The sequence below is a fragment of the Trichophyton verrucosum genome, assembly GCF_000151505.1.
Source record: "Trichophyton verrucosum HKI 0517 chromosome Unknown contig00262_1.f1.exp, whole genome shotgun sequence".
In the NCBI taxonomy this organism is placed as follows: Eukaryota; Fungi; Ascomycota; class Eurotiomycetes; order Onygenales; family Arthrodermataceae; genus Trichophyton; species Trichophyton verrucosum.
Window position 1 is genome coordinate 21993 of NW_003315478.1, and position 23390 is coordinate 45382.

Genomic DNA, 23390 nt, shown 5'->3' on the forward strand with positions numbered 1-23390 from the left:
AGAAAAGAAAGGAATTAAGCCGGAGTAAGTCTCCAGGGAATAAATATATACAATAAATGGTTCTTTTGGCGCATTGAAAGACAGCTGATACAAAGGACGAAATAAAGCAGCCAAAAAAGAGATAGATACCTGTAATTAAGTGGATGTATAGAATTCCCCTCCTAGTAGACGTATCTGAAAGTCAAGTTCTCCTTGTCAGTCAGGTTGTCCCATTTCTTCTGCTCGGCGGACGTGGTCTGGGACAGAGTGGTATCCTCCGAGACGGGCAGGGCCTGGGAGTTCTGCGCCGCAACCCGGTCCCTCCGCTTGTTCTCCCAGATGTAGTAGCCCAGCAGGCAGATTGCGAGCACAGCTCCACAGGCCTGAGTAGCCAGGACGGCGATCTTGGCTGGGATGTAGCGGGGGGCATCCTTTGCCTGGAAGGTCTGGGGCCCGATGATATTCCCGATGCTGAAACTCGCGGTGACCAGGGCAGCGCTGACAGAACGCTTGGTGCTGCCAGCAACATTGGAGGCCAGCCACTGGTAGATGACAATGAGGGTTGGAACAATGGAGTTGACGAGGTAGATGCCAGCCAAGAGAGCTCCTTGGTTGTGCTCTGGCGCAAAGGAAAGCAAAGCACCACCAATAATTCCAGGGATGCAGCATGCTACAATGCCAACGGAGCGGTACATCTTGTAGCGGATTGCGAAGCCAATGACGACAGTGCTGATGATGGATACGGCACCGCTGGGCATGTTGAGCAGGGCAGATCTAGGAGCAGAGTAGCCGAAGCTCTTGATCAGGGTGGCAGAGTAGGTCGTCACCACTCCGCTCGATACGGAGATCTACAATAATATTTTAATTAGCACACGACATATGCATGCATGAACGATGGAGTATGCCAACCTACCAAGGTAGTGATGATGGTCATGAACCAAATCTGGATGTCGAGAAGCGTCTCAATGATATGGGCCATCTTGAAGCTGGTGTTGATGACTCCGGTCTGGTTACAGGAGACATGCTTGAGCAGCGCGGCCTTTTCCTTCTCAGTCAAAAAGCGCGCCTTCATGGGGCTGTCTGGAATGATAAGATAGGTCGCGATGCCGGCCACGCAAGTGACAGCGCCCAGGAGGACAAACATGGCCTTCCAGCCGGTGAAATCGGGGTTCTTGACATGCTGGAAACCGAACGAGACGAGGCCGCCAATGATCTGTCCCAGGCCCAGGCCCGAGTACCAGATGCAGAATCGCGGCGCCTGCTCGGACTTGGTGTACCACTGGCTGCTGATGAGCACCAGACAGGGCGCAATGGCAGCCTCAAAGATGCCCAAGAAGATGCGAGCCGCGAGCAGAGTCTTGTAGTCCCGAGCAGCCGCTGTGCAGGCGGTTGATATGCCCCAGAGCGTGACGTTGAGCGCCAGCCATTTGGGCGCAGATATCTTGTTCAAAATGTATCCTACATGCATCAATTAGCATCATGTCGTCGCAATAAGATCAGTCTCATCATTAGCACTCCGCAGCTATAGGGGCCTACCGGTTGGGACTTCGGCGATGAGGTATGCGATGAAGAAGGCCGTGGCGGCGTTCGAGAAGTTGTTCCCCTTGAGCTTGAGGTCCTTGTTGAGGCCCATAACAGCCGCATACTATAAAACAGTCAGCCCGTCCTTTAATCTCTGCGACAACGCATATACAAGAAACGAAGAAGCAAGAAGATGAACTCACATTGAGCGAGACCTTGTCGATGAACTGCATGGTGTAGCAGACAAACATGATCGGGATGATGTAGAGGTCGACCTTCCAGCGGATGCGCTTCAGCTCAGCAGCGCTGGCCTGCGCACTCTCCCCGGACTCCCCATACTGCTGTAAGAAGCGATACGCCTGGTCAAGATCTCGAGATGCGCCGGAAGAGACCGGAATCTCCTTGTCGAGCCCCGTCTTCTGCTCGACGGGCGACTTTTCGGAGTCTTCAGAGGCCATCTTGAAGCGCTGGCTCGCAGTATCAACACAGCAACAACCAGCAGCAGCAGCAACAACAACCGGGGGAAATTTTCAGGACTGAGAGATGGAGAGAAGATGCAAGGGAAAAAGAAACCGACAGAGATTAAAGAAGATGCAGACGGCCATAAACGTGGCTCTGTTTTCTTTTTTCTAGTATCTCCTCTGTTCGTCCTACGCGGCGCCTCCAGCTACCTCCCGGAGTATGGATACCGTCCTGCAGCTAACTATCAGGTCAACAAACGGCACCACGGAGACCAGACGATATGCAGGTTTCAAAAAGACTTGCGAGAGGGACAGATGCTCTGGACGCACTGAATTTTCCCGTATCTTTATCGGCCATCCCTGGCGTTATCTGCGTGCACGGCGTCCGACCCGGCAGATGATAGGACAGGCCACCATGGAAGCCCCCCTTGGACTGCTAGGACTGCTGGGACTGCTAAAATATGCATACATTCTCGACAGACTTCCGTTAGAGGGGCCAGGGTAGCATCCCGAGAAGACGCAGACGAAGAAGAGCAGCAAGGAAAAAGGCCCAGCGCAATATCTAGCGTCCCCCGAAGGATTCCCTGCTTGCCACTACTGGAACGATGCTCACTGGCTCCCATCATCCCTGCCTCCCAAGCAGGCCATGGCTATAAAAGTTGCATTTAAGCATGCCTAGAGGCTCACCAAGAAGACGCCCCAAGGAAGATCCCCAGGGACCACTAAACGCCCCCCCTTCCCGTCTACTTAGAGAGAACTTTGACTCGCATCTATCCATGCTTGTCCGGACCATCGTCCCCCTTCAGGCCTGCACATGTGGGTTTACTCTAAACAGAGAGCCGTCCCAGGGACCCAGCCCCAAGGAAACTCCAGAACAGTGTTGGTTAACACACTATTTACCTGGACGGACTCGGTCCTTGCTCAACTTAGCTACTGGTCAGAAATCAATTCCACGGGGCCCATCAGATACTTCGTCGGAATACGATGGGAAGGCCGCCTCATGCTCTAGCCCAAGTCCGCCTTTCTGTGATGGCGTTCTTGGTAAACAGGCCTTGGGCCTCTTTCGCAGATGCCGACATTTGTGTGCTTCTTGAAGTATAACTTAGTATAGTTATTATTATGCTGAATATCAGTTGATATTTGGCCACTGTTATCCAGTCAAGGATGAAGCTTGTCTTCTGCTGCTATTGCTGCATGTGCTCGCTTAGCACGGAGAGGCCGATTGTTTCTGTCTGGCCGTTCATCTTCTCATCCGTCTATACTCCGTAACTACGGAGTAGTCATACTCTCGGTCGTTCGACAATGTGTTACATTCTTCTAGCCGGTGGAGTGTTTCCGTAATACCGACGCTATGGATATCAAACGCCCTTATCTTATGGAGTTACGGAGTACTCCGTAGTATTTACTCCCTTGAGTTAAGTAGAAGTGCTCGATGTCTTAAGCGAAAGCAACACTGATGCTCTTGATGCCTGGGGAACAGAACGATTTCCTTGCTGATCGACTCCATTTTTAGGACACGATTGACATGGGGATCGCCTCGTATGGAGGACGCATCAAGACGCCAGAGAGGTCCAGCTTTTACAATTTGAAAAAGAAAAAGCAAGCAAGCAGAGAAATGAGAAGAGGAAGAAGAAAAAATAACAACTGACAACGAGAATTAAGTCAGCCTATCGAACGACTTCCAGTGTGATTCGCGGATGGGGTCGCACCCAGGCTCGTTTGCAATCTGCACAGTTTGTTCTGAACATCCCCTATCCCGGCCACTTGATGAGCTCTCCCAAAGCTTCATCAAACCAGATGCCTATTTATGCACCTGGTTTGCTTTTTCTTGCGGACCCCCAAAGACCCTCAAGGCAGCATTACAGGGTATGGAGTGATGAAGTACAAATATGACGGCCTGCAGGTCCCGCGCCCGCAATGATGGCCGTTCCTTTTCCACTTTGATTGTTCTAGAGTCCCCAGATCTATTCTGTTCTGCCACTAGGCATACATCCTTCTGAGATATATACCTGCCGAGAATATATGTCTTGATATTCTCCCTACTCCTCTTTCAAAGGCAAAGAAGACACAGAACAAAGACGGCGTCTGGTGCTACTCACAGAAAAACCGGCCTGATGCAGCAGTGGGTGTACCATGTCTCACCGGAGGTCAATGCGATTTCGCAGTATCCAACCATCCTCGCGGTATGCATTTCGCTCACCTTTGTCATGACCGTGGTGGTCTGTCTCCGGATATGGGTTCGTGCTGTGTAGAAGAAGAGCTTTGGCGTTGATGATGCTGTCATTGTGTCCTCGGCGGTATGTATCTATATAACTATGCAGCTATATGTATAGTTATACAGATATCTCCCCTCCATTTATCTTACCCTTGCTAATATCGAGTCCTTTAGATATGCGGGATCATCTACAGTGCGTTGTGCATAACTCAGTCCCGGTTAGGTCTCGGTCTTCCTCTCAAACTACGACCAAAACAGAGTCTGAACACATATGCTACCGTAAGTAACGATATTCCCCCCATGAGATGACTATAAGCATCCACAACTGATTGCTTGCTCATGTAGGTCAACTTCGCTGGCCGCCCGTTCTACATGGCCGGCATCACCGGTTTCAAAGTGGCCCTGTGTATCGCTTATCTACGCATCATCCGCCATAGTTCAGAGAAGTCCTACCGCCACGTCGTTTGGGCCATTATGATATTCACCATCTTATCACACGTTGCCGGGACTCTCGTTCTCTTCTTCCAGTGCTCACCCGTGCACAAGTCATGGCGGCCATTGACACCGGGAAAGTGTCTGCCAAATGCTGCTGTCTTCTACTCTCTTGCGGGAGTATCAATCTTCTGTGATTTGATTGTCTTCCTCACCCCCATCCCGCTATGGCTGAAAGTACGCATCAGCACGCCGCGTAAATTGGGGCTGATGGCCGTCTTCCTGCTCGGCCTGTTCACCACAGCCTGCTCGATTATGCGAGTGGTACAGATTGAGATAATTGCAAAGGATGGAAACTCTACCATGCTTATCCTCTGGGGAACCATCGAGCTGAACGTCGGAGTAAGTCAAACACAAACACGACGGCTTGCCAGATCGTCAGACACAGAAGAAGCTAACATAGTTCTGTTACAACTAACCAGATCGCCATAACCTGTCTGCCCACTCTCATACCGCTAATCACCTTCATACAAGGCCGAACATCCAAGAGCGGTCCCATGCAGTATCCTCACAGCACCTCCGACGGCCGCAGCGCCGGCACTTCAGTCAAGCTCAAGTCCGTCGGCCTGCACTCATCGACCATGCGATCCCAAACCATCCCGACTGGCAACAACACGCTAGTCAAGTCGGGCAGTTTCAGCTCTCTAGAGGCGATCCTCCCAGTCGACAGCCAGGGGCGGCCCATCCAGCGAGAAGACATGGAATCCAGCAACGGCAACGGATCGCAGAGCAATGTACACCTCTCCAATCCCGGCCATATAACGAAGACTGTCCAGGTGGAGATCACCCGGACGGACAACCGGCCGGGCCCTGAGCAAAGTTGGCTTCATTGAGCTTGTTTAAGCTTGTTCGTCTGTTTCCATGCTTCATTTTCGCGAATAGGGAGAAAAAATAGGTATCTTCAAAAGGTGTTCGGGCCTTGGTTTCTAGAACGTTTTATTATGTCCGGTCATGGCAGCAATGTGCTTCTCTTTCTCACGATATTATTTATTATTTTCATGCCTGTTTCTATGCCTCGATATACCCTGTATATATTATTGATTTCTCTCTTCTTGTTGTGCAATCACGACGGCTACCAAAGTACAACCATCTAGTTCACTACTTCAGTCTTCCCCTAGTCAAGAACTTGGTGGTTACGTGGTAGTTAGTTGACTGCTTTGTTAGTTAATAGACACCAACAACCCCTGAATAAAATTTTCACTGACTTAAAATCATCCCACCATCTCCACCAGCTAAACGGCCAGCTACCAAGACAAACAAGAAGAAAGATCGTATTAATAGCATTCTCTGCAATGCTGCATCGGCGTCGGAGTACGGGTAGCCATGGTCAAAAATCCACTCTGTGCCTGTTACGAGGTGCAGCAAGACCACGCCTCCCCATCATGGCCGTGTCAAAGACAAGGCACAGCATAGATACCCAGCTCACAGAGAGCCCTCAGACCATCGCAGACAATAATGAAACATATCGAACGCCGCCCGTTTCAACCATGATAACCTCATAGTTCAGGCCAGGAACTGCCGGGTGCGAGCCGAGAACGATCCCCCCGGCCCTCTTACTTGAAGGGCATAAGTTTTGCCCGGGGGTTCATCCCTGTACGAGGAGAAGTCAAGCTAGTTAGCTACACACACGCTGGATCCTCCGTTACAGCCGGCATCCCAGTCGCCGTTCGGACCTCTTTGCTCCATTGCTCACTCGGACACCCCGTTGTTTCATCAAAAGCGGCTGCTCTCGACCTGGTCGCTTCACATTCCCACGAACATTGTATATCGCTGCCGGATATCATCTCCAGGTCTCGATCAGAGATCCAGTGGAGCATAAAGAGTTAACTACCTACAAACATAACTAAAAAAGAAAAACACCGGCGGGCTTCGAGAAGCAAAAGGTCGGCCAAAGATGGGGTCCACGTCCACGCCGCCTCATGTCCTGATCATAGGAGCAGGTATCACAGGTCTCGTTCTCGCTCAGGCATTGCGTAAACACGGAGTGTCCTTCGCCGTCTATGAGCGAGATCCCGGCCCTCTGCACCGTGGTAAAGGTTGGGGACTGACGATACACTGGTCTCTGGATGCGTTTCTTCGGCTTTTACCACAGCATCTGATCGATCGGTTGCCAGAGACTTATGTCGATCCAGACGCGGTTGCAAGGGGAGAGAATGGGAACTTCCTACTGTTTGACCTTAGGACCGGAGAGACTAAGTGGAAAGTTCCACCGGCAAAGCGACTGAGGGTGTCGAGAGAGCGGCTGCGTAGATTGCTGATGGATGGAATTGATGTTCAGGTAAGTCAAGGCAATTTTTGTTCAATCTATAAGATTTAGAGACACCGCTAAATGCTTGTCAGTGGAACAAATCTATCTCTAGTATCAGCCAGATATCAGAAACAGCAGTACGCTGTGAGTTTTCAGATAATTCCAGTGCTGAAGGAACCCTGCTGGTAGGATGTGATGGCTCTCGATCCAAGACTCGCTCATTGTTATGTTCTCTGGCTGGTAATGAAACTCCAGTCAGGTCAGAGAATTATCAACTCCCCGTCCGTCTCATCGGGGTGAGCGCTGCATTGCCTTCGCGGGTGGCCCTCAAGATGAGGGCCCTAGATCCGTTCTTCCTGCAGGCCGGTGACCCAGCTACCAGTAATTTCTTCTGGTTCTCATTCCTTGATACCCCGACTAACAATGACCGCGAGGACCGTGATACGTATGAGTGTCAGATATTGATTAGCTGGCCGTACCGTAAGGACGGCTCTAGCAACATAGAAATTCCATGTCATAACGTCGACAAGATAAAACTTATGCACTCCCTGGCTGATGGATGGGTAGAACCGTTCCGTGAGGTCGTGCAGAGTATCCCAGAAGAAACAGAGCCGAAGATCATCTCCTTGGAGGACTGGCCGACCCCACCAAAGGGTTCATGGAGCAATCTTGGTGGCACAGCAACTCTAGTCGGAGATTCTGCTCATGCGATGACAATGTGTGAGTGTATCCGTCTATTTCCTCTCCAGTGGCCACAAGTATTCTAAGCTAATGGCCACTCTTATAGTTCGTGGTGAAGCAGGAAATCACGGTATCCTTGATGTATCCAACTTGCTAGAGGCCTTAATTCCTGTCCTCACATCGTCGCCACACTCTCCGGCAAAAACACAGGAGGAAGTGATCAACGAATATGAAGATGAGATGACCACCCGCACCAGGCCAGCAGTTCTTCGGAGCCGCAAAGCGTGTCTTGATGCTCACGATTATCCGTCGATAACAGCGGACTCCCCACTAGTTGCTCGAAGAGGAGCATTTGAAGACGATGATCTGGAATACCTCCTCAACTAGAAAATTAGAATTCTGGAAAAAAAGAGTACTCTGTGTACAGAGTACTCTGAAAAGAATTAAATTGATTAATTTATATGGCACATATTCTTTCTCTTTGAGGTATCAGGCTGGCTTTTCCCAGTTGATGGTTGCATAACGTCTTACACTTTAGACTTCGATAGTTCTATACCTCAGGGAGGCAGGCCGCTGCGCCATCAACTCGCCTCCTATAACTGGATAGTTTGGCTTGGTTGTACGAATACGCTTTAATTAAAGACACTTTGGTTAGCATCAATGTCAGTCGTGCTTATGCCAAGCTGCAGTCAGGCATCTAGCGAGAGTTGCAGCGATCCTCCGAGCAATCCGGGACAATTACCATCCATACACCGCCAGGCACATGCATTTCGACAGATCACACGGCGGCCCCCAGAATCTTCGTCAAACTTAACCTGCTCACTTCGGTTAAATTCATTCATTCCACATGTATGATTTATACACTACTGGCAAGGCGGGGTTTGCCGCCTCAAGTCACAAAATTGATACATCACACCAGTGGAGGCCAAATCTCCGAGGGAGCTGTCCTTTGCTGCACATGCGCTGGTGATCCATGATTCGTATATGTACTCCATAGATGGCTTGCAGGTGACGTCTTGACATCGTACAAGTACATATTCATTTGCATTCTCTCCAGGCTCATATGAAATCAACAAGGTCAACGATTTTTATCATGGAGTGGGGGTGGTAAATTAGTTATAGAGATGATCTGTGGAGATGTAATAATCCGCGCCTTGACCGGGGTGGACAGGGCTCTTTCGTTTTTCTTGGATGGACTCCAGCTTTGCCGCTCCCTGTTATATGATGACAAACTTATAGCCCATGCCCTACCCTGCTGACCAGGGTCTGGCTTTGCTTATTATTTGCTTTACCAGTCCCTCCTTGGAAATATTTCCCTGCAATGCTATAGTCATAACTACCCCGTAATAATTGATACATATCAGCTAACTGATTGTTGAGCTGGCCAGATATTTTAGCTCTCACTTTTTCTCAATTAATTTGTGACGTTCATATAAACTATATAAACTACGGCTAAATAATCAACAACGAGGCCGCTCCGTCCTTTCCTGACGCACCTTCCTCAAGTTGTTCGTTATAACACGAGACAAAGAAGGCACGTGCGGACGGGCCGGTCCTTCCAGGTTTAAGCTTAATTTCCCAAAGTATATTAATTCCCTCGATGAGAAGGCGCGCTTTCTGCTCCTTCCCCGCTGAGATTAAAATAAGTTGAAGTAAACAAAGGACATCACTAGTCAGGCACAGTTTTGTGGGAGTGTCAAGGAGGATCGCTTGTTATGAAACAGCAATACTGCGTATACTATGCATGCCCCATTGCCGTTAATCCGCGTGGCGCCCCATAGGTTAGTACTCCATACTACTAAACACATATCATATCATGCTACACGGACAGTGACGCCATCATATTGCATGCTGTTTCAGGAGGACTGCAAATACTATCTATTTTCCTGGGCGACTCTGTGCTCATATGACCATAATCTTACAGAATGATTTTAAAAATATTAATACAGTAGATCAGAGTTCGAAATAGAGAAGATGATGCGATATTTCCTTCGCTCAAACACAGTGTGTATCAAGAGGGCGGGAAAACTGCTAATAGTGTAGAGACTGCTAATAGGACCTCAGAGTATAGCTGAGTCTTGGGTTTTGTGGATATGGATATCCTCTAAACTAGCTCAGAAGCCTCAATGCGTCGGTGAAAAGCAGCCTGGCATATACCTGATGGAAACCTGACAGCATTGTTACGAGACGCGATTCTTCTCCTCTTGGATTGCAATGGAAACATGATAGACGAAATTCTATCATATCATCACGATCGTCTGCACATTTGGTAATGGAGTTGATACCCTTTGAGGAGTCATTCCTGTGAACGGACAGCCTATGGCACCCGGCAAAATTTCCATTCCCAAAACCGAAGTCGATATATGAAAATTTCTCCTCGGCGGATTTCCATTTTGTCAAGCCTTCAGAAGTAGGGTTCAACCTTGTTTTATTGACCAAATGCGAGTGTGTCACCTGAAACGCGCCAAACAGTATCGAACCCAAGGGAAGCAGTGTTGTCTTTGGGATTTCAGTGGCTTTCCATATATTCTTTGGCAGTGATAACCCGGGATTCGCCGGTTGTGTATCTGAAGATAACGGAATCTGTTGAGTTAGGCCTATTGATACCCGTTAATGAAACCTCCATAACATGAGGTAAAATTCTAGCGGAGACTCGCCTTTGATTTGCACTGCCATTACCTTCCACCCACCAGATGCCAGAATGAATCTTTCGGCAGCAAATATGATTCCACCAAAGAACCCGCGAGTGAACCTAGCCAGGAGTTCTTCATCGCTTAGCTGACCTAGTGGTAGATTTTTCCCGGGGAACAATGTACTATGCACGAGTGTGTCAGCTTTTACTCGCGCAATCAAGCAGTCCTCAACGATTGCATAACCATGGGGGTTGATCAATGCCTCAGAGCGAGTCTCATGGAAAGATGTAAGAGGCTGTGGAGAGTAGATAATCCGGCGGGATCGAGAGAAAAAGTCCATGAGGAGGTAATTGGTTATGGGGACGTATTGGGGCGTGGGTTGCAGTGTTCTTGAGCATAAATTCGGGTATACAATTAGCGGGCAGTGTTTCGCGTACGGGTTATGGTCATATAAATAGTTGGCCTTCCAACGGCCATCATCAAGGCTTATGTTCCAATGCTCAGCTGGAAAAAGAAACCGATGACGTAGGAACGGGAGCAATCGGGACAACTCGGTGATCGTGATACTCAAAATAGGATCTCTCAACACAATAATCCTCGTATTTAATGGCTGCCGAGCGACTGAGTCACTAGCTAGTTAGTTATAGCTGTGAGGCGGCGGCTACGCCGGATCATGGACCACAAATTTTCCTACACATTAACAAATTGTCAATTCGAAGAAGAAAAAAAAAAAAAAAAAGAATATGAGCATTATGCATAAAGACAAGATCTATCCATATTCCGTATACCAAATGCCGGAGCTCTCGTAAAGTGTTCACAAGACGTTGTAGCTTCTCTGAGGCTAGAAGTGACTCTTGATGTAAAAAAGTCGGGAGGTAAAAGCCATCCACGCTCTCTCTTCAATATTAGAGGTATATCAATTTTGCCAAGTCAAGGCCACAATAATAACCAGCTCGCAGCACCACCTTGCCTAACAATCCCCCACCCTAAGAACAAGCTTACAAACCACAAAATGCCCATGATAACAATGGGTAACAGAATCAGCTCTGTATGATACAAAAACGGCAGGTTGCTATACCCGAGGAAGGATATATACGTATAATATGAGAACGCAGAGAGGTATAGAGTATTTCCTAGAAGAGTGGCTAGAAAATTGGAGGACGTTCCTGTACCTCGAGTGAGAACAGGGAGGAGGACGAATTGTAGAACGTATAGGTGGAGGTAGAGTGTGAAGAAGGCGCGGGCCGATATCTATGTGAAAGCGGTTAATAATTTGATGTTTAGATTTCAGCGGTTGAAAAGCGAGCTCACATCGAAGCAATATCCAAATTCAACGTGCTCTTTATCCCCCGATAACCCAAAAAGTCCCTGTGCAGGTGCACGCCGTCTCATGCGACCTAAGGACGACCGTGTCCCTCTCCACTCACTAATTGTGGCAGCGGGCCCGTTGGGACCAAATATGCGGCCCACAGTGAAGTACATTATCGTGGAAATAATGAGGGAGGCCCCGAGGTAATGGAGAAAGACGAAAGCTATGGCGAGGCCATTCATAGAGAGAAAAGACGGTTTATAGGCAAAGCCCCATGCTAGGCCGGTTAAATATAAGAATAAGGAGAACAGGTAGCTGAATGACGGGTCGGGGCGGTGCCAGGTGTTTTTCGTTTCTAGACGGGTATTAGGTCGTGAGCAGCTATGTGATGGGTTGCGAGGGGAGACTAACGTTTCTAAGAACAGTCAATTGGTTAGCTTTAGCTTCTTTTGCATGAAGTACCATAAAGATATCGGCCCACAAACATGATAATACATAGATTTAAACACCTTTTTAGGTGCAATCACAAGAGATGTCATCTCCCAAATGGCCATCTCGAAGTCCATCTGTGAGACTTTGAACAACCTAGGTCACAGGCATCAGCATGTGGATAGCCCACAGAGCGGAACATCAGCACCTTACCGGCCAAAAACTTGCGGCATTCGTATAAATGGGTTCCTATTCTGCGGCGAGGTACCGCCGAACTGTGCTGGCCCAGCATGTTGCCGGGGGACGGATATATGGGGATTCATTGGGGAAAGATGAGGGCAACTCGCCCGGGCCGAGGTTGAACTACCGCAGCATTAAAATCAAGAGGAACAGAGAAGAAAGCCCAGACCGTTCCAGTGTGTAGAGACTCTGCCCATCCGTCTCCTTTGCTTGCTGTTGGGTGCTTGTTATCAACTCAAACTGTCGACTTGTTATGTTTGAAGCTTGGAGCAGGTTGACAGCGTTGGAGAAGCGTCACGTGACCGTGATTCTAAAACGGGCGCGGCGAGGCTACGGGGGAAGTTTCTGGTTCACGGACATCAGACATCCATGGATCTCAAAGAGACGAAGAAGAAGAGACGAGACGCGAAGGATGGGGTATGCGATGCACTTGCCCCTTAATCGTGGCGTTGGCAGCTTTGCTAAGGGTGCTGTGTGACACAGACACCGCGGGATATGACCGCTGCGTTCTGGCGGCCGAATGGACTGCGCATCATAGCTATTACATAGCTGTTACGAATGGATAATATGCGTGCATATGCCGATAGACGGCCAGGGAGACGGAATATGGATACCCATTATGATTCCGATGAGATGATCTTACGATGTCTTTCACACTCACTTTATCCTCTAAGTGGACAGTTGTCTGCCCAACTTAGGTATACCCGGATGACCGACTCAACGAAGGCGAATGAAGGGGTTGAGCCGGCTTTGTTCTACGGCTTTTGTTTTCACCATATACACTCTTGCTCCACGGTACTTCCCGTTATTAAATCGCCAGGGCCATTCGCACTTGATCGACACTTAGCTTTAGCCAAGCTGGGTCCACCAGGCATTGGTAGAGCAGAAGGACCGGAGGCTATGGTATTTGCGTCATATTACTCTTCATAGAGATCGGACCAGTTTAGGTGACAATCCATTTTGAATGCTCTAACTGCCAAGGCTAGGGAGTGGTATTACGGACTACGCGCCCAAGCACCCTCGGATTTGTTTTAGTGCCAGGCTCTGAGGATATTCTACTTACTTCCTAGGCTATGCGATTTTGTATTATAGTTGCTTAGCCAACTATAACATCCTTCTACGCTCCTCCAGAATTCTAAGCTAAGGACTTTGATAAGGAGAGAAGTTATTTTGAAGCTCACTGCATAAAGCTATGTCCGAAATGTTGCAAACGCAACATATCTAGAATCGTAACTCATGAATCATTTCCGGAGAGTTGATGAAGGCACACCTCTCTCTCAATTTCTGCCCTCCTATGACGCTATGCGGACCATGGTCGTCAATATTCGACAGCCCTTCGTTGGGGCCACCGGCAACAAATACTAGTATCTCATTGTGTTTGGAGAAGCTTTTTCGAAACCCTTTGAAGGTATTATGGCCCGGTAAACTCGGCTCTTTGGTACTGCCAAATGTTGACCAGGATCGTGAGGCTCTATGGGATAGTTCATAGTCCGACGCAGTTGGGCGTATGGGTGATCCAGGAGGTATATAAGCAGAAAGGTTGGCATAGACGTATGGCAAATCTGCTCCATGCAACACTCCCAGTGCACTTGGGGCTATAGTTTGGTTCCAGGAGAAGAAATATGCATCAGCTCCTTCTGCTGCAGCATGTTCTCCAACTAGGAACGGTTCGCATGTCATCACTATATCTCGGAAGATTCTGGCCGTGCGATAGAAGTCTCTGGAAAATCCGGCAGTTTTGTTCTCGGGGAACTCATCTGTAGGATACAACTTCAGAAGAGTATCGATATTTTTCCGAGATACGTCCGGTGCATAGGATGCAATGAAGTCCGCTACTCCCTTTGACGTTGTGATGTTTGGATACACAAATCGAGTAACATCGTCCTCACACCATCCCATCATTGTGGTAACGGGGGCAAAGCGCCGCTGAGCGACCAGTACTGACGGCGCATCAGGGAGAAAATCGCCATCGACGCTGGGGAGCCATATATCTCCAATATTATGGTCAACGCCGTTTTGGTATGTAGCAATAGCTGCTTCGAGTAATGTCTCGGTATCCAATTCTCGTAGACACGCTAACGCCGCTTCCGAGTTGAAGTCTCCGGAAGTGCAATTTGCCTTGTCTGTCACTAACTCCATTGCTGTGCTCGTGAAATTACCGGTGATGCCGGGCTCAAGTACTTGACTCTGACAGATGCCCTGCTGGTATGGAACTGGCTGCTTTCCTCCATATGCCAACATTTGCATGCCGACAGATACGCCTGGCTATGTTAGAGTGAGGGTCAAAGAAGTGTGCGGAATAAAGGGGTAAGAATACCTCCTGATGACTGTCCGAATATTGTTACCCTGTTCGGATCACCCCCAAAGGCGGCAATGTTGTCCCGAACCCATTCGAGAGCCAATCGTTGGTCTCTCAGAGCTGCATTCTCCGATCTCTCGGATCTGAGAGCCGTGGTCTGAGCAAACCCAAACACTAGTATTTGCCTTAGAATAGGAGTCTCTTTTGGCTTGTTGAGAAGGGATGTGTATACTCACCTCCTAGACGATAGTTCATCGCAACGTGGATGATTGGACGACCGTTGGCCACCGACTCCTTGACCATATTATCGGCGTGCCACCTCGGGTCCTGGTTATGTCCTACCCAGTAACCCCCGCCGTAGATGGTTACCATAACCGCCAACTTATCATGACTCGTCATGTTCTTCGGCCTTCCGATATTGAGATTCAAGCAGTTTTCAGAAATTACCAGCTTACCCCGTGAGCCAGCACGTAGCTCCTGGGGACAAATTGGCCCATATACAGTAGCATTGATATGGCTCCCGCGTGGAGGAACAACGGCGACTGGTGGTTTGAAACGATTTTTGCCCCCCGTATCATGGCCAAAAGGGATGCCCAAAAACACCTCTATTCCATTGCGGTCCAAGCCGGTGTATGTTATCTGCCGCCCTTTGTCAACAACCATGGGCCTGGCAGCCGCAATGGCGGCTGTCAACGTCAAGATCCACAGCATGACAAAATCGTATATCGCCATATTGAGGAGGGAGAGCTAGATCTACTAGCAACCAACTGTGCCTGTAGCATTGTAGAAACTGAGAGTTACGGGGCCGCAGACAGTTCTTATATGTGGCTTTGGTTCTAACCCCCGTCCAAAGCCGTAAGATGACCGGGTAAGCAGTGAGCAGTGCTCCTGCTCTTGCCGCATCACCCGTACGATAACCATTAACTTAGGTATACGGCAGTTGGCACGAGGGCTGAAGATCCGGTTTACGAGGATACGTATGTATAGACAGTTAGCCCCGCGAATGTTACTAGGATTAATATGCATTACTGGGAATATCTCGGGCGAAATTACTCACAATCGAAAACACAAAAGTGAGGCCTGTCGCCCTCCTTTTAAGCCCGTAGAACACAGTACCCTTGCTCCCATCAATCTGCACTGCAATTGTAGCACGACGCACAGGACGTTGGGGGTATACTTATAGGCCACGCTGTTCCAGGTCGAGACATGGACAGAATTCCTATGCCATTGGCATCTTGATTATCTTCGGCCGAATTGCGTACCAGGTTAGCCTTGTATCTAGGATGTAGGACTGAATGCGTTGATCTGATCTGCACGCCATCGACGGAAACATTCCCGGAGCCAGGTAGCGAGTTAATCAGTTATGTGATGTTTATTGGCGTAGCAGGGAGAATTGGCGGTGGTAAAGAGCATGATGTCGACTCTGTAGTTGCGAGATAATCTGCGTACAGCTTCGAGCGGCCATGACTTCACTATAAAGCCACCGTCAGTGTCGCTGATGATCGAGCCAGAAGCTGATTCCACGCCTGGGCTTGAGATTCCGTCAACTAACGGTCTTTATCTTGAAGGATGAAGCACGCCTTTGATACCCGCAGCCTGCAGACATGCTGGTATGTTGGCAGGCGAGCTATCCTTCACCTTTGGCAAGGAGTAGAGTCCTTTTGCAGCGTTTATTCTTCCAACAGCCGTATCTCGAGATGGATATCTCTAGTCTCTCTCCCTTCTGCCGTAACTATATTTTCACAGGTAGCCACAGCTTGACTGTCTTCACGGCGCCATCGAGTCATCACTCTGCACCTTTCGCAAAAACAGAGGAAAGATTTGGCGTATCCAACCTCGGATGGCGAAGTCGTCCTTTCTAGGGTATGTCAATTGATAGCTGGAGAAGGATCATCAAGGAGTATAGGCGGGACATGCTCTGGATGTTGTCCTTTATACTTATTTGGACCGTTGTGGCTCTTCAACCGGACTGTCTATCTTATAGATGGTCACCATGAGATAACCATCCACCCAAATACTCATCAAGAGGACCACATTATACATGATTATCAGCACTCTGGTGTCATCCTGATTTACTCCGTATGTAAGTATCCCACAATACTCGTTATTAAAGCTAATGTTTATACTGCAGCTTGGTCAAACGGGTCCGATGTGGAAATACAGCCTTAAGGGCTTAAGGGAATTAATAGGGAAATACTCAACATTATTGACAGGTCTGTATTCGACCTTGTCTTTGCGACTACTATTAGTCGGAGACCCTGTCACTCTGGTCCTTTCTAGAGCTAACATTGAAGTAGATGATACCCCGAGACTACTCCTTCAAACGCTGCGGGATATACAACCAACACTTTCATGCACTGGTCAATAGGGATAACCCCTTGTTTTGACCCCTTTAGCCGCAAGTGTTTCCAGGATAGTCAGCTAGCCAACTGTTGGTAGCCATGGCCTGCGTACAGATAACTAGTGGCTGGACTGGGGGGCCAACCAACTCCGACTGACGGCTCTGGCCAGACCAAGGCGAGGGAGACAACGCATCTGGATCTCCGCTGGCCATGCCATGTCATGTTTATGTCAACCTGCAGGCCGCAGCAGGCAGGCAAGGCAGTTCGTATCCTGCGGAGGGTCGAGCCAGACAAGGTGCAAGCAGACGCACATCTCCCTCTCAATCGGGCATCAGACGCATATCATTCCTGTCAACGTATATTCAGTTCGTCTGCTCCCTGTCGACACCCCGTCTACCGTCTCACTGACCTGTGCCCCTTATACATATAGTCCATCTCAAGCCCGGCAGACAGACTGGAGTGATATACTTAGGCTAATCCCTCTTATCCATGCGTTCCTCGCTGCCGGTGCCGAATCAGCCCTCCCGTCAACGTTTGGCTCGACGTCGACCCCGTCGGGCATGCGAGGTGCATCGCGGATCTCCCTGCAAATCCCCAGCCAACGCCGCCCGCCATCAATGCCCCCTCGACGCCGTTCGTCTGCTTTTCTTCCTTGTTCCCTGCAGGAAATCAAAGAAATCAAAGAGAGTCGAATCGCCCCTGTAACGGCTGATACAGCATGTAACTCTGGCCTGCGGAGTAAGATACAGCGCTAGTCCCGAACAGGGCAAACTGACCTCCCCCTGTCGGTAATACGAATACTGCGTCAACGTCCTCCTTCGCCCTTTGCCTGAAAAAAAGGAAAAAAGTTGGTCGAAGCAAAAAAAGAAGCAAAAAATCTTCGAAACTCCAAACCCTCAAACGGCCCTCGAACGTCTTCAAAACGCCCTCGACTCCAGCGAACCGCCCGCCTGCTGCTCATCGCCGTCGTCTGCTGCTCGTCCATCCCTTGTGCCGCCGGGCAGGGGATCGCAGGGTCTCTGGAGCAAGTTGGCAGCCGTTTTTTACGCTTTACGCTTCCCGCTACCCGCCGTTCAAGCCCTCGTCCTGCCTCGCATCCCTGGCCGGCCTCGCTCCACCTGGCTTGTCTGCTTCTCTTCTTTGCTCTGGCAGCGAAGCATCCAACTCGGAAGACACTGATCAAGACCGCATACGACAGGACCAGGCTTCGGTAACGGCGTGGGAGAGAAGAAGACGCAGAGGAAAGAAGGCCATCCCTTGACGTTGGACGCTGTCAGTCCTTCTCCGGTAGATGTGCTCGCTGCACCGCTGAAGTCGGCGCCGGGTCTTCTGCTTGCTTGCCAGGTTTCTTTCAGGCCTCTTTTCCGGTTTGGAGATATGCATTGAGCCGTCTCCTTGCCAGTGGCACCTGGTTCTGTTCCCTCGCATCCAACGACTTTCCCTGGTTTCTGAACCCGTCGAACTTCCTCCCCCCGGGGAGAGGCTACCCAAAAGAACACAGCCGGCCCGCAAGAGCCATTCTCCCTTCGACTTTCAACAACAAGACGGCCATCATATATATCAGATATCATGCCCTATTCCTACCGGAACCCTTTGTCCAGGGCTTCCCGACACCCTGATCACCGTCCGCAGACGCCACCCCAATACCGCAACGAGGCCGTTTCGACTGGAAGCCGCCAACACGTTCGACCCTCCTTTCCTGAAACATTCCTCGACGACTACACTCCAATTGACCGCCATAATAACAGTCACAGTGATACTCAGGATGGGGACTCTGTTGACGAAGAAGAGCGGGATCCACACGACCTGTCCCTGAATCCGGCTCTCGGTGTGCGCTCGTCGGTCGTAGATAATATGCTGCTCTCCCTCGACCAATTCTCCGCCTCCAACGCTGCAGATTGTTCATTCGACGACAGCCTCCCTTACGATTCTCCTCACCAGCAGCAGGAGAGCTTCTCGGCTTATTCCTCCTACCATCACCACTCGAACAGCAATAGTAATAACGATAATACTATCACCGGCTCCGCCAGCGGGAGAAACACCGGCGCCCACAGCACCAGAATCAACAACCAATACAACAGGGGCGGCGAGAATACCCGGTATCGATCTCACACCCTCTCCTCTTCTGTCTCGTCGGACGTGGAGACATACACTCAGCACGGCGAGGGCCACCGTCTCCAAACCAACCACTGGTCAAACAGCAGAGGATATCGCAGCAATAGTAATCCGAGCAAGCAGCCCACGATTCGGCACGTCGATGGTGGCTCTGAGGCAGAACGGTCGAGCTATAGGAGTAAAGTGTACGATTCTCAGCGAGCAGTTGGCTCCAATGACCGTTCTCAGGGTCGGACAACCCCTCGCTTTGTAAGGAGAGAGAGCACCGGGAGCGCCTCATCTAGCGTTGACCTTAACGAGATGCTTGCTACCACGTCTCTCTATGGAACACGAAGATCGGCCAGCTTTGACTACGGTTCTACCTTGCCGTCACGAGCCAATGGGAGAGACACTTCCTTTGGTCACCGTGATACCATGATGCAGTACGATGATATGAACGCTGCCCCGACCCCGACGGTCCTGCTAGGGCCTAGGAAAGAATTCGCTCCGCCGGTCTTGCCTGATCATGCCAGCATCGTTCATTCTTCCACTCCTCCGGACACCGCCTCCCGAACCCCGACTTTGGCTCACAAGAATAGCACAAGGTCCGCGCGAAGCATGTACTCCAGGAAGAACAAGAGCGACACCTTGGGGACTTCGACAATCAGAGGTCGAAGTGACGAGTATAATAAATATTTCGGAGACTCGCAAGATCAGATTCCTCCTGTGCCCACTTTGAATCAGCCATCGGCTCCCAGTCCTACCATAGCGCGCTCAAAGCAACCACTTCCCACCAATTTCCCCGTTGAAAGCCTCAACACACCTCCATCGAAGGAGCGTCAGGGATTTTTCAGACGGGTCTTTGGCTCTTCCAGACAATCTTCCCCCTCGCAACAGCCCGACCTGAGCCCTCACTCGACCCGGGATAACGAGAGCGATCCCTCCAAGCAGGATAACGCTTCAAATCAGCCGAGACCCTACAGACCGTCACGCCTTCCAAGCGATCCCTCGACAGTCACCAATTCCAATTCCACGATGCGCGAGAACCCGCCAGTGGTAACGAAGAAGCCCTCGTCATTTTTCCGGCGTCGCAAGAAGTCCGTGGTTGAAAACACGCCTCCACCCATGCTCCCACTCTCAAATCTAAGCTCTACAGACGTGTCTAAACCCGAATCCCAGGGCCCCGAGAAATTGAGGATCAGTACCGCAACGGATTCTATCCGCACAGACAGTCTCAGCAAGGCTATGAAACCGTACCTGTCAGACATGGATTCTCCCAAACAGTCGCCCAAGAATTCGCCCAGAGAATCACCGAAACCCTCCAGCCGCGGCGGTCGCAAGTCACGAGACCGGCAAGAAACCGATGAGTCTGATATGGGATCTCCTCGTAAAAGAGAAAAGCCCCGGGTCAAGGAAGCTGAAATCGAATCTGCTAAGAAACTTCAAAAACTGGGCTATTTACCTAGCTCCAAGCACCGTCGAACTACAGGTGCATCAAAGACAAAATCTAGCTCGAGGTCCCACTCACGGGCCACCAATTATGACGGCTCATTCCTGGCAGACAGCAGCGGAAATGAAGGGTTGAGCTCAAGACAATCCGGAGACAAGCGATCGCGCAGACCGCAAACAAGTCCCGACCCTCCAGCTCAACAATCCGATCATTCTACTCCAGGACCCAAGCATGATGCCGTTCTCTCGGACCGGGTAAATGGCGGGAAATCCCAGAGCGGTGACCCGAATTCTAGCTCCTTATTGGAACCAGCTCCCTCTTCAGCACATTCGAAGAACAACCAGCAGACCTCAGCTCCCGCCAGCCCGAGAAGCATGCAGTTTGAGCCCACTCCCTCCAGACAGAAACAATCAGGTCTCCATATCGATACTTCTGGGAAAACCGTATTTACGACAGAGAAGGATAAATCTCCTAGAATATCAACATCAACATCCATCACATCTAACTACCACACTGCCCAGAGCACCCCTGTTCCTAGCAGTGACGAGAATCTCGCCTGGGGAAGTACAGCTATGGCACCACTGCAGGGCAGTGCGGACGCAGCTGGCGATGGGCTAGATGAAAACACCCCCAGTCCTGAAGAGAGACAGCAGGCTCAGAAGATATTTGACAATAACGATGAGGAGTTGGCCGCTGGGAAATACACGGCTGCCTGGTTGGGAACACCGGACAGATCGATGCTTCGAAAGGCGTATATGGATCTCTTCGACTGGTCAGACATGAATATACTCTCGTCATTGAGAAGTTTATGCACCAAGATTGCATTGAAGGGCGAGGCACAGCAAGTGGACAGAGTGCTGGATGCATTCTCATGCAGATGGTGCGAATGTAATCCAAACCATGGATTCAAAGCAACCGGTATGTCTATAACCCGCTCATTCTCTCCCAGATGAAGTTGTGTGTATGCCAGAGGCTAATGATAATAATACTGCAGATGTCGTCCATACTATATCCTACTCCTTACTACTTCTCAATACTGATCTTCATCTTGCCGATATTGACCAAAAGATGACCAAGCCCCAGTTTATTAAAAACACGATGCCTACCATTCAACGAGTTGTAATTGAAGCTGCTCCGGAAGCATTCAGTACAGCTCAGCCATCAAAACCTCAACCTAAGCAGGCTGCTGAACCAGAGAGAGCAGGCCATACGAAAACTTCTCCAGTACCTCCTCTAGAGAAGCCGCCTATCCACTCACCCACGGCAGCTGAGAAGTCAGATGAACCACCAACTATCGATATCCCCATCATTGAGCATCCTAACGTACCGCCTCCCCGTCTGTCAAGCCGTGCCTCGTTTCTAGATACAGGTCATGGCATGCAGTCCCTGGCTGGCCCGCTGGTTTCAACACCATTTAACGGGACGATGAAGGCATGGGAGGCTCAGATCGAGACCGTACTCAAGGACTACTACATCTCTATCCATAAACAGAAACTCCCTCTTAGAGGTGTCACTACGGGGAGTGATGAGCATATCTCTGCGCCTGGCGGGTTCCTTACGCTTACTCATAACATGCTCCGACGGACTCCAAGCACGATCAGTCGAACCGGTGCAGCAGAGACGTACCGTGGACGAGGCGCTGAAAACCGTCTAAATGCGGCCCGATGGTCTTCAAAGGCAAGATCTCGCCCCCGTCTTTACCCACCATCTGCCATGGGTTCGAGCCGTACAAGCTTAGACGACCAGTCGTTTGTCTGGTCGCCATCTGGTTCGAGCACCTGGAGTAAGAACTCTCTTGGAAAGACCTTGACTTCGATGTCGGTTGACTCTCTGGGGTCCGAGTATCCTCGCGGTGACTACCAGCAATCCATTGGGTTTGCAAACGCTTTGAGCCATGCTATCATCCGTGAGGATTCAACCCATTCAATAGCCGCCTCAGAAGACCCTGCACGAGTTGCAATGGTTCTTGAAGACGAGAGCCTCGAGCTTGCTGGTGCTCCATGGGCAAAGGAAGGAAGCCTGAAGCACAAACACCATCTTGACTCAATCGACAAACGGGCCAAGGACAGGAATTGGAACGAGACCTTTGCCGTCATCCAACGAGGCTGGATGCGTCTTTTCTCCTTCAATTCCAACAATAAATCGAGTCTGAAGCCCAAGCAACGCCAGAACGGAGGAATAGTAGTCGGAGGCGGCAACTGGATGGAAAACGCGGACGAGACCTGGAAGTTCCTCCTCCGACATACCATTGCCAGCGCCCTTCCGGCTCCCGGTTACTCCAAGTCACGCCCTCACGTATGGGCTCTCAGCCTGCCCACTGGTGCCGTGCACTTATTCCAAGTCGGCACGGCAGACATCGTGAAGGAGTTCGTCTCGACGGCCAACTACTGGAGTGCCCGGCTGTCCAAGGGTCCTCTCTTTGGCGCTGTCAGCAACATCGAGTACGGCTGGAGTGACGCCGTCATCAACAATGCCGTCTCCAGCATCGACGACTCCAATCTCCCGAGCAGCGCTCCATCTTCCAGCGGCTCGGCTCATCTTCCCCGACCCAGCCTGCAGAGCTCCATCCGCAGCTCAATTGATCAGCAAAGCGTCCGTCCTCGCCTGCCAGCCGACCGGATCATGCTCAGCGACTGGCGGCCGCCTCAGCAAAGCATGATGGCGTCCACCTCCTCCGAAGCGGAACAGCTGGAGACGCTCCGCAGCTACGTGAAGCATGTGGAGCAGGAACTCCAGCGCCACAACGAGCTACGTCCTGCTCTCATGCTTGCCTTCACGCCGAAACACGCAAACTACTCCAAGGCTCTGCATAACTGGGAACGCAAGTCGTCGTATCTTCTCCGAGAGATAGTCAAGTTCCGCACCTACATTGACAGCCTGGTGTGGGCAGAGACGATGAGGCAGCGGATCTACCACCAGGCCGATGCAGTCAAGGAGAAAGAGCTGAACGCCGGCAGTAACCAAGATCCTGTCGAGGCTTGATATCTCCTGTCCTCT

The 23390-nt window shown here is 50.3% G+C and overlaps 7 protein-coding genes across 7 annotated transcripts; 3 read left to right on the plus strand and 4 right to left on the minus strand.

Moving 5' to 3' along the window:
• Positions 1-161: 161 nt before the first annotated feature.
• Positions 162-1958, minus strand: TRV_03082 (uncharacterized protein; the record flags this gene model as incomplete). Its single annotated transcript, XM_003022740.1, has 4 exons — positions 162-827; positions 893-1437; positions 1516-1624; positions 1704-1958. 4 exons carry the CDS (start codon positions 1956-1958, stop codon positions 162-164), a joined length of 1575 nt encoding a protein of 524 aa, XP_003022786.1.
• A 1770-nt stretch (positions 1959-3728) lies between these two features.
• Positions 3729-5501, plus strand: TRV_03083 (integral membrane protein Pth11-like, putative; the record flags this gene model as incomplete). Its single annotated transcript, XM_003022741.1, has 6 exons — positions 3729-3827; positions 3946-4083; positions 4214-4258; positions 4295-4369; positions 4522-5010; positions 5091-5501. 6 exons carry the CDS (start codon positions 3729-3731, stop codon positions 5499-5501), a joined length of 1257 nt encoding a protein of 418 aa, XP_003022787.1.
• A 1061-nt stretch (positions 5502-6562) lies between these two features.
• On the plus strand, positions 6563-7984 carry TRV_03084 (FAD-dependent monooxygenase, putative; the record flags this gene model as incomplete). Its single annotated transcript, XM_003022742.1, has 3 exons — positions 6563-6946; positions 7009-7636; positions 7704-7984. The coding sequence occupies 3 exons, from the start codon at positions 6563-6565 to the stop codon at positions 7982-7984; spliced, it is 1293 nt and encodes a 430-aa protein (XP_003022788.1).
• A 1722-nt stretch (positions 7985-9706) lies between these two features.
• Positions 9707-10570, minus strand: TRV_03085 (uncharacterized protein; the record flags this gene model as incomplete). The annotated part of the gene is made up of 2 exons (XM_003022743.1): positions 9707-10164; positions 10288-10570. The coding sequence occupies 2 exons, from the start codon at positions 10568-10570 to the stop codon at positions 9707-9709; spliced, it is 741 nt and encodes a 246-aa protein (XP_003022789.1).
• Positions 10571-13429: 2859 nt separating this feature from the next.
• Positions 13430-15239, minus strand: TRV_03086 (uncharacterized protein; the record flags this gene model as incomplete). Its single annotated transcript, XM_003022744.1, has 3 exons — positions 13430-14473; positions 14554-14681; positions 14744-15239. 3 exons carry the CDS (start codon positions 15237-15239, stop codon positions 13430-13432), a joined length of 1668 nt encoding a protein of 555 aa, XP_003022790.1.
• Positions 15240-17922: 2683 nt separating this feature from the next.
• On the minus strand, positions 17923-18420 carry TRV_03087 (uncharacterized protein; the record flags this gene model as incomplete). Its single annotated transcript, XM_003022745.1, has 1 exon — positions 17923-18420. The coding sequence occupies one exon, from the start codon at positions 18418-18420 to the stop codon at positions 17923-17925; it is 498 nt and encodes a 165-aa protein (XP_003022791.1).
• A 283-nt stretch (positions 18421-18703) lies between these two features.
• On the plus strand, positions 18704-23375 carry TRV_03088 (Sec7 domain protein; the record flags this gene model as incomplete). Its single annotated transcript, XM_003022746.1, has 2 exons — positions 18704-21311; positions 21343-23375. The coding sequence occupies 2 exons, from the start codon at positions 18704-18706 to the stop codon at positions 23373-23375; spliced, it is 4641 nt and encodes a 1546-aa protein (XP_003022792.1).
• Between the last annotated feature and the right edge of the window lie 15 nt (positions 23376-23390).